Source organism: Cynoglossus semilaevis, chromosome 6, assembly GCF_000523025.1.
Source record: "Cynoglossus semilaevis isolate Cse_v1.0 chromosome 6, Cse_v1.0, whole genome shotgun sequence".
NCBI classification, from domain to species: Eukaryota; Metazoa; Chordata; class Actinopteri; order Pleuronectiformes; family Cynoglossidae; genus Cynoglossus; species Cynoglossus semilaevis.
This window is the reverse complement of record NC_024312.1, coordinates 12,656,902-12,667,545: the sequence shown is the minus strand read 5'-3', so window position 1 is coordinate 12,667,545 and position 10,644 is coordinate 12,656,902. Positions and strand designations below refer to the sequence as shown.

The 10,644-nt window shown below is 39.3% G+C and overlaps 1 protein-coding gene across 1 annotated transcript; it reads right to left on the bottom strand.

Annotated features, from left to right (window-relative positions):
• Positions 1–154: 154 nt before the first annotated feature.
• smad3b (SMAD family member 3b) lies at positions 155–8,849 on the bottom strand. The gene is made up of 9 exons (XM_008312103.3): positions 8,362–8,849; positions 5,654–5,847; positions 5,426–5,560; positions 5,135–5,209; positions 5,001–5,051; positions 4,013–4,225; positions 3,184–3,321; positions 2,936–3,080; positions 155–2,080 (listed from the first exon to the last, which is right to left on the bottom strand). The coding sequence occupies exons 1-9, from the start codon at positions 8,562–8,564 to the stop codon at positions 1,957–1,959; spliced, it is 1,278 nt and encodes a 425-aa protein (XP_008310325.1). The 5' UTR covers positions 8,565–8,849; the 3' UTR covers positions 155–1,956.
• Positions 8,850–10,644: the final 1,795 nt, after the last annotated feature.

The window sequence follows — 10,644 nt, the reverse complement described above, 5'->3', positions numbered from 1 at the left end:
TCAGATAATTCACCCACATCTTTATAAACTACCAAAAAGACTGCAAAATATTCTGATTCAATAGACGAGTCAGAGAAGGTCATGACCTGGTGCCAAAGACAGGCCTTGGAATAAGAGTAAAACAAAAGACCAACGTAGAACCTTCAAAGTTGCCTTGGTTTTTCTATGGGATTTTTATTACAGTATAATTGTACTGTTTTTCCAGTCACTGGTTGTCAACCTGCCAGTTCAGCTCTTAATTCCCAGTAAATTATGCAGTGTTGACAGATAATGAAACCAAAAAGGAACACAAATATTACATGAAAATATTTCCACAAGACATAGTCATAACAATATCAACTAAGAACCTTAAAGAACACAAGTTCTGACACAGATCAACCAAGTACACTGCAGCACAGTTTCTCAGGTAAGCACCATGAAATATTTTAAATATAAAGTAGCATGGTGATGCAGTCGTAGTCAATACAGGATTAAATGGTGCTTTTCTTCGCCATGACCTGGGACGGCAAGCAATATTTCTACATGCCACATATATTGTACATATAGAATTCAATAAAAAGTAAATGACCACAAATGACTCGCGTTAACATCCATACTGTCACATTCCTGCAAACTTTGTTTTTTACAAACACGCTGTATTAAAGGGGACATGTTGTGCTGTATATACAGAACAAAGTTGTTTATCATACACAACAGCCCTGTGTGTGCCTTCACCTTTGAATGGTAATGAGACACTGGAGGCTCACCCATTTCATGTGTGGGGGAAAGACCTGAGAATAGCTACACGTCACGATAGCAATGATTGGGCAGTGAAAAAGAAATGGCTGCCAGACAACAAACTTTGGTCCGAACATGTGTTTGAGCGACAGAATGAACCTGAATGATCTGCAGTGGTTGTGGTTAAGTTTATGGTAACTAAATCATATGATATTAACTCAAGTTAATCACAGGCCTCACTGGCTCTCTTGCTAAAAAACCTACACAGTGCAGAGGGCCGTAACATTTTTTACGTCACAAAGCAATTATGAGATTCTAAAACATCTACCTATTTGGCGAAACAGACGTTCAAGGAGTAGGCAGTCACTCCGGAGACACAAACGTACAGAAACCCTGAAAAAGTCAATTTAGCAGAACATGTCCCCTTTAACTGTTTGTCATTATCATAATTATTATTATAAATATCACCAATCACAGTTGCAACAATCCTATGTTTCTACACTGAGGAGTCCTCTGACCCGGGTCAGAAAAGCCCACATTTAATCAGGTTTAAAATTCCAGTCATTCAAGTCAGTATGTCTACTCATGTAAGGTCCACTGTTTCAAGCAACGCATGACAGGAGATCGAGCTATAAATATTTATGTACAATTATATAGAGGCAATAATAAAAATATATTCCCATGCAGGACAGTTACAGTATGCAAAAATAACTTATAAAATGTATTTCACTCAGCAAAATAGTTTTTATAGAAGGGACACAATGGAGCTACTGTCTATATATTTGTTAAAATAGATAAATACCAATAATGCTCTCATTAAGACCCATAAACCAATAAGCAAAAAGTACCTTGTACTTATTATTTTTCAATAGATATTTTCAATTATTAAAGGTTAATTTCTTTAATACAACTTCCACTTCCAGTGTTAGTAAAAAGTGCTTTTGGACCAAGACCAGTGACGGTTGGATTTGGAATTTGGAAGACAAACATTTACGGTATTTGTCGTCAATAATTAGCGCCGTGGTTTTATGTGGATAATCACATGCCATGGAGCCAAAAATGTCCTCACTTTTGGACATTAACGGTTCAAAGGAAAGTGCTAACAATGGCTGTACTTGTTGAAATGATAAAATGTCAGATGGAAGAGGGTTAGAGGACAAACATTGTGTATATTTCGTTGTGATGAATGACCGATGCTTGAGATTTCCTATGTATGGTTTGTATTTAAGGGTGCTGCTCCTACGACACACTGGAGCAGTGGATGCTCGGAGACCCCATCTGTGTGAGGACCTTATCCAGCCACTGCAGAGGACCGTTGAGATGCAGTTCTATCCAACAAGGGGTGCTAGTCACAGTCTGACGTCTGCAGGGGACAGAGGAGGAGGTTTTACAAAACAAAGATTACCTTGTGTTTGGAAAGTCTAGTCAACCATCTTCCTTTTCACAAAAAAAAAACAAACTTATGGGCAAATCTATCTCCACTTTCTCAGCTGCTGGAAACCATTCAAGACTTTTCCCAGAGATGTTTTCTCTCTGGAGTGTTTGGTGCCAGAAATATGACACGCAGCACTCACAGTCCAGTGGGAATCCCCTTGCAGTGGGTGTCCAAATGAGTTCACCCTCTACTTCATGTCCTCCACAGCACTGCATGCCTGCTGCATTCCTCCCATTACTCAGCTCTTTCTTGCCTTCTTACAGCAGCACCACCTCCAACATCCATAAACAGAACCACTTCATTCTTGTTTTCCCTCAGACTGGATTCAATTAACTCGATCACGGGCATTTATGCCATTTTCATTTTTTGTTATTTCAAACACACTGATACTAAAAATAAATATATAAAAAAATATAAAAATTTTGACTTCCAACTGCCAGGTTGGTTTTTGCTGGACTACCCTGCCATTAAAAAACAAATTCATAGCACAAACATATTCAGCGACCACAGAACAATGTGTCCAAATTGTTTATTTAATATTTAATATTTAATATTTATTTAAATTGTTTATTTAATAGTCCAAATGGCCAAGAGTGACCTTTTTTTCCTTTTTATAATTGTTTATTTGCATGAATATCCAAAAAATAAGTATTGTTCATTTTCTGCTGTCTGCGGTCTAATTATTGTTGAGTCTAGTAAAAAGTCGGCTACATATGGTAATTTTTAAATTTTACTGTGAACATCGAGGTCTCAAAGAAAGATATCTCAAAGAATTGGACTCACCTGTACTCTGCTCCCCATCCTTTAACGAAGCTCATACGGATGGTGCACATTCTGGTAAGTTGGTAAACAGCCTCAAATCCCTGGTTGACAGACTGGGCGAGTAGAGCAGCAAACTCCTGGTTGTTGAAGATCTTCAAATTACAACCTGAGGATGTTTGTTAACAGGAGATTTACAATAAGCATCAGTGAGATGTTCGATTTTTATCTCTTTTTTGGCATCACGTTTGCACATATTCTCACTGGCTGACCTGGAGGAATTTTGCAAACAGTGGCAGGATGCCAGCCGTAGCGCTGATTGCAGTTTGGACTTTGAACAAATATGGCACTGTCACTGAGACACTCTGCAAACACCTCGCCCCCAATGTAGTACAACCTGACGCCCCTTCCTGGAAAGGGAAGAGAGAAGATTGTCAGCAGGACAATAAATCACAGCAGAACTGATTTTAACCACAGTAGTTCAAACCAACTTATAGACAGTACGTGAACTGACAGTAATATTTGTCAGTTGGTCAGTGTTGAAGTCTTCGTACGTCTGTGCATTTGTTTTTAAAATGCACAGAAGCATCTGAAGACAATATATCGTGATAGGTAATAATAGGCCTATTTAAATGCAATAAAGCTGCTTTTAACCACAATGGACGACTAACTCTCAATACCCCAGGCACTCTACTTGGACATAACGTTTTCCTCATCAACCTAAATTAAAACTTTAGGAGCTTACTGATTTATCCTCAGTTTCCTCTCAATTTTTTCCTCAGACCGTGCTTGTAAACTTCGACCTTGTTGTCCAACCCAAGTATTTTATTATTAACTGTGACTGTGACTCAAACCCCTGCAGCTCAAATCAAAATCTTCCTCTTTAACTAGGCCTGTGACCTAAATCCTGGTGACTCCACCTGGCCTGGACTCTGGTAACCTTTGGTGACCTCTTGGTTACTATCATTTAAGAACCAGGAACCAAAGTACCAGGTTGGGTTATAACACTGCCTGGTACTGTACCCAGAGGTCCTTGTACCTCACGATGGAAATACAACTTTACATCACAGCTCCAGTGTCACCTGGTAATAAACTGAGTACCTATGTGTCTGCGCGTGAGCTCAACTGCTGAGTTGCGGTTGACGTTTGACAGCAGACCGAGACAGAAGCGCTCAGAGTTGGATGGGTCAGTGAAGCCATCTACAGTGAGGGAGGGCTGAGACGCATGGAAGGTCTCTCCAACACGTTGGTTCAGTTCATAGTAGGATATAGAGCACCAGAAGGCCGATTCACAGTAGGTCACAGGTTGTAAGCCTGCATGGGCAGACAGAGGCCAATAAAATATAAATAAAAATATACATACATGAAAACAGTGATAAAAATAAAAAATAGACATGCATGTTTTACCAATCCAGTACATAAAGTCAAATACATAGAAGATTCTGATATGGATCTGCTAATGGCCTAAGGCTGGTAGTTGGCCACAAGGGGGCGACTGTAATGGTTGCAAAGTTGAGTGCTGGTAAATGTCTGAAGTTAAGGCTACATATCAGTCATTCCTCTTAATAGTTAACAGTTTGTCTGAGTTGTTTCTTTACTAGTTACATTTGTTTTAAATACCTTATTTAGAAATAGATTACTTATAAAAGTCAGTGTCTCTGAACTTTGTCATATTTCTCACTTAGTGTTGTTGATCCATTACTGCCTCCTTCTGTTAGTTCAAACGTGTTATATGCTGACTGGTGTTTGGAATCATTTAAATCCAACAAGTGTGTTTTGAACTCTTTTCACACAGATCCTGGCTTTAGGGTTTTAATGTTTAATGTCTTCCATGAATAAGGGGGTGTCATACATGCTGAACATGAACACTTACTTCACTAATAAGTACCAACTAAAGCACACAAGTGATTAACTGTCTTGTAAGCCAAATAAAAATAAATGGAAAAATAACTGTGATCCAAAGGGCTGTAAATTGAAATTTAAAGAAATAATAATCTGAGACCATAAACTGGATCTGATCTCTGTTGTTCTTGGAGTCATGGCTACCAAACGTGTTTACACCTGTTATGCTGTGCTGGGGTTTGCTTACCAAGATTACTGTTTGAGGGTGATATAGGATTGGGTGACAGACTGGGTGAACCTGGAACAGAGCAGGGCAACAAAACTGAGTTACAATCTTAACCAGGTTTAATGGCAACAGTTCATTCTTGAATTGTGTCTTACTGGTATCCATGCTGTGGTTGAGCTGGTGGTCACTGGTCTCACCATCTTCACTAAGGTAGCCTGGTGGGGGTGTTTCTGGGAAACAAGTATGAATAAGTAACTATAAGGCATTCAGAAATTTAGGTTGTATGTATATAAAATGTACATATTACTAAAAGATAGGGTTACAGTTACTACGAGGCACATACTTTGTCTTTCATTTAAAGATTTGCAGATACAGTACATTGAAAGCCACATATTTGACAGAAATTAAATAACAGACATTTAAATAAAAGACACGGCCATTCTTACCAGGAATATAGTTACTTTGGGGCTCAATGCCAGCAGGGAAATTTGTGTTCTCAGGAATGGATGGACTGTAGTCATCCAGCGGTGGAAACACTGCAGGGATGTCTGTGTGCCGTGGTACGAGGACAGGAGGCAGAACTACAGACACATACACAGACATTCAATAACACTGTCACTTCAGTAGGTTTCATCTCAGAACTACAGCACATTTAAATGATGAGCTGCACTCACTTGGTGTCTCCACCCTCTGGTAGTGGTAGGGATTGACACAGACTTCATCCTTCTTGGTATGAAAGGCAAATTCACAGTGGTCGACAGCTCTTAACTCATGGTGGGACTGTAGATCGGGCCAGCGCCATAAACGGCAGTAGATCACATGAGGGAGACCTTTTCTGGTGGAGACCTGGAGACGGCCATCTAGAGATCTGAGAGAGAGACAAAGAGAGAGAGAGAGAGAAGGGAGAGAGAGACCATGAGAGAGACCTGGTTTGTACAGTGTACACAGAGTTATATGAGGTCTATTTTCCAGGTCAATAAAACACACTTACTTTTACTTAGGTTTAGATTAATTAAAAATAAATGTGCAATTTTATGTCAGGCTTTGTTGTGCTTTGTGGTGCTAAAGTAAAGGAACCACGGTCCGTTTTCTCCATTGTAGTGTATGATGCATTATATAAGTTGACGTGAACCTCAGTGACTAAAAAGGAGAGGAAGGAAGGTGTGTAACACATCCTTGACCTCTCTCTCTCAGAGTCCAGTGTGGTGACGGCCTTCTTTCCATTTGAACCCAACGACAGTTCGGCTCTTTGTTGAGCCGTCAGATGAGAAACATATGGTTCTCATTCCAGGCCTCCTGTGAAGCCTGTCCAAGAAGATTCCGGCTCAGAAAATACCATGTTAGAGCAAACACTAAGAAGACACTAGTTATTAGGGGAACAATAAAATATTATTCAGATGATATGATGCAACACTGTAGTTGAAATCTGGAGTTTAAAAAAATTAGAAAATAACATGGTATTATTTATTTTATAAAATACTACATAACAGATACTGTAAAATAAATAGATTTATAAACAGCCAATAACATAAACAATCGATAACATAAAACATATATAGATTATAATTTAAGAAAAATGTCACATGGCGTTAATTAAATTTTTTTTGCAAAAAAACCCCAGAAATACTTAGTTCAGTATCCTATGAAAAATGATGATATAATGAAAAAATACAACTAGTTTAATTTAGAGACACCGGGTCTCCACAGACGAGAATCTAACACAGGGAGTCTGCCACCCAATGCTTGTCACTGATTCACCTCAGAATTCACACTTCAGTCTAAACATCAGTGTGAGTCAGGGTTGATACTCATCAAACAGTGGGGGCTGTGGGCAGTTTATATGTCACCACATTACCACTGACTAACACAGATGAGCTTTCTGAGGTAGTAACAGTATTAGTAATACTATGTTACTATTTGAATCATACTATTGATTTCTGGACTCTGTTCTGATGCAAGTTCAGAATATAACTTCCGTCGTGATTTGCGGTCTTTATGCTATGCTACAGAATAAATAAATGTCCAATCAGGAGGCAGTGCATTTGAAAATAGTGTCTACTTACATTTGCAGCATTGAGGACTCTATTAATCTCAATCCATAACTCCATTTGATGCAATGCAGCTCCCATCATAAAAAAGAAAAACTTCCATATGGTTTACTATCGCCTTCAGCCCTTTGGTAAACAAACACGTCTTATGCTCCATCCAAATATTTCTAATTTTAATTCCTGAACTCTGTTCATAATGTTTGGTTCATAGGAAAATGTCATGGATTTTTGTCCAGATTTCTCCACAGTGTTGATGGGTTTTTTTTACCTGTTCCTTTACCTATTCACTGCACCACCACTGCATACATCACTGCAGCTACAGTGATGTATGCAGCTCACGCTGCTCATTCTTATTGCTTATTTAAAGACCTTGAACATCATATTTCTTCAGTCAAGATAAGATAAGACAAGACTAGTACTTAAAGTAAAGTAACAGCAGGGTAGACATAGTATTCACAAGGAGAAATTTAATTTTTCTTTTAATATTCCAAGGTTTAAAGTTTTGTTTTTCCCTGTCAGTGCATTGTGTATTTTATTTTACAATATATTGTGCCAAAGTGACTTATTCCCCACATCTTGAGAATTCAAAATGAGATTGTTTATACTTACACAGACATAAATCTTTGTGTGTACACAGCAACACTACATTCTGTATTGCTTTGTAAATATTTTTACATGACTGTAAAAGGTTTAGTGTTTTGTAAAACAACAAACCTGGAGAAGTTTACTTCCAAACTAGGAATAAAAAGGTCCTGGTGAAGGTGTGGAGATATTGCACAAAGCATTGTAATGATGTAATAGTGTATGACGAATATTATTAGCGCAATAAACATACGAAAATCGGAAAGGGGGGGGGGGTTAATGGGGGATTGGCAGCCTAACATTTCTTGGAGCGCCCCTGTCGGACGCTGGACTATGACATAACATACGTACATGTGTTGTTCGCACGTCCTTACTCAGCTGTTTGATGACACAGTTTAGTGACAGCTTTTCATGAATCAGTTTTTTTCCCCCCCGTTTGACCTAATACTAACCGTCTCTCACTTATTTACACAACACGGTGAAAATGTTTTGCAGAAACAGCAGGTTTAGTTCATCTGCTCATGTCACTGTTACAATGAAATGTGCACTAAGGTAGAGCCTAATTACCGGCGTGATTTAAAAAAGCACTTTAATGTGACTAATTGGGACCAACGTTTATTATTGAAGTTATGTCATTATATAATTCATGCCAAATAGGCTCTTTACCGCAAGCTGTCATTAGCCTTAGCTTGTTAGCATAGTTAGCTCAGGGGAAGCTTCTCTGGGCAGTCAGTGAATTTGTGTCTTTTTACCTGGGTATGGTGATGCATTTCGTGTTGACATTCTGTGTCGTGATGGCTTTCTCCAACTCGTCCAGTTGTCCAGTTTTCTTCAACTTCTTCACGAGACTTTTTACAGCCTTTTCGCACCATTTCTCCTCTTGTCCGTTCTGCTCCCCTTTCTTCCAGCCGAGGAGCCTCTTCACTATAGGAGGGGTGAACGGTAATATGGACATTTTAAACGTAACACTTGCAGGTCCTTGGTTTTATCCTGCAGTACAAAACTGCACAAACAGCTATTTAGCTTGTAGCTCTACACTCCCACTGCAGGAGAATCCAGGGTTCGTTTGCTGGTTATCGGCGTTCAAGTTTAGTTTTGTGGGACAGGAGCAGGTCCTTCAGCAGCAGCAGCAGGAGACTGTCTGCCTCTGACCGCCCCCTCCTTCTCCTCTGCTCCTGCTCCAGCTCCAGCTCCAGCTCCTTGGTCAGCTGCTCTCTATCCTCCACTTGCATCAAACAACTTCTAGCTCCATATTTCTTTTCTTTTCTTTTCTTTTCTTTTTCTTTTTCTTTTATGGCTGTCATTAATAAATCTTATCAAAACGTCTTGGACCCAAAAGTAAATTCAGATCTTTCTTTTCTTTTCTTTTCTTTTTTTTATGGCTGTCATTAATAAATGGTATCAAAACCTCTTGGACCCAAAAGTAAATTCAGATCATTCACTGACTTGACTACCATTTCCTGCATTGATGAAATATGCCTTCACATTTGTACATCTTTAAAGGGTATACTGTGCAAGATGTTGGAAATGTGTACATTTGTTGTACACATTTTATTTTCAAAAACAGCAAACATCTTTTGTAATAATTCCCACATTCAGTTAGGACTGCATGTGAAGAGAATCAAGAAAATTAAATTATGAACCTTTAGTTGCAGGATGAATATGACTAGACAATGCTAATGTTAAAAAAAACAAACAAACATGTACAGGCATTCGACAAAACCTTCTCAATTTCAGACTGGATATTCATACCACCTCTGCCAGAAATAAAGGAGCGAAAGCAAAATCAGAATACTGTACTACAGACTATAAAAACCGAGTAGTAGACAGTAAGCCACGCATACTGGCGCCATTCTGACCGCACTGAGATATAGTTGGACATTTCTGGGTTTTTGTTTTGTTTTTCATTTTTTCATTCATTTAGCATCGAATATAGGTCTAAACTCCTTGACTTCACATTATTTGCCCTAACTGTGTCCGTGGCTAGAAACCCCTGATGTGTAATCCAAGTGACCAACTCAAATAGATGACATGAAGTCACCGGTTATTTCCAGAAATGGACAAGTAAGATGACTGTGCATTAATTGGTATGGGCTGAGAGGGGTAGTGCTATTGATAGGCTCAGCCAGCGTCCCTGCCTCCAGTAAACAGCAGTGAGCCTGTGCTGTAAATATCCCAGCCAAGGACCAGCCTCCCTTCCCCTCACTCTATTAATAACCTCCATCAATGACTGCAGACTATTTTTATGTAAGTATTTGGCAGGACTGCTCACTTCCTTCTTTCTAAATAAATATTAAAGCTCTATCCTGGCAGTGGCACCTGAGGAAATATATATCCAAATATATATCCACCTGACTTAGCAAACATATCATGAAACTACACTTTTATGTTACACTTTGATCATTGAGACTTCTTCGATCCATTCATGTCTTTGAATGGATGTGGAAATGTTTTATGAACTAACTGCTAAATATCATCAGTTGCCATGTCAGTAGGAATGAACAGCAGCAGATTCCCAACTCACGGCTGAAGAGTCAGTGCATGTTTGGATGTGATATGTGACCATAATATTACACTATAAAGCATGGTCCAAGCTGTTCCCTGCTGTACGTGATATGTGGACATCAGTGTAAGTCACACGGCTCAAATAAAGTCAACCATGCAAAGAGTTTGCTCTGTGTTTAAACCCCAATAAATAACACCAGCTTTACAGCAGTGGCTAATCCTCCTGACTATATTTCTGATGACTTTTCCTGGGACCGGCAGCTTTTACAGGCAGTGGACCAGAGTGGGACAGCTGGTGTGGACGGCTTTGGTGCATGTGTCTGGAAAAAAAAAAAGAGAGAGAGAGAAATGGTGGGGTCATGCGATTGGTGTCAGACTGGGGGGCAGATGGGCAGGAAGGACAGGGTCTTAGGGACAGACTGAAGAATGGCTCTGGACAAAAGGCACGACGGCTGGCTGAATAAGTAATGACTGAGGAGAATCTGTGGGATTACAATGGCATTGTGATGAACCAATCATGGCCGCATGGG

Coding starts and splice junctions, on each gene's coding strand:
- smad3b (XM_008312103.3), bottom strand. CDS start 8,564: ATGTCCATATTACCGTTCACCCCTCCTATAGTGAAGAGGCTCCTCGGC. Junction 5,848..8,361: donor AAATGCATCACCATACCCAG/GTAAAAAGACAC, acceptor TCTCTCTCTCAG/ATCTCTAGATGGCCGTCTCC. Junction 5,210..5,425: donor CCAAAGTAACTATATTCCTG/GTAAGAATGGCC, acceptor CTTGTTTCCCAG/AAACACCCCCACCAGGCTAC.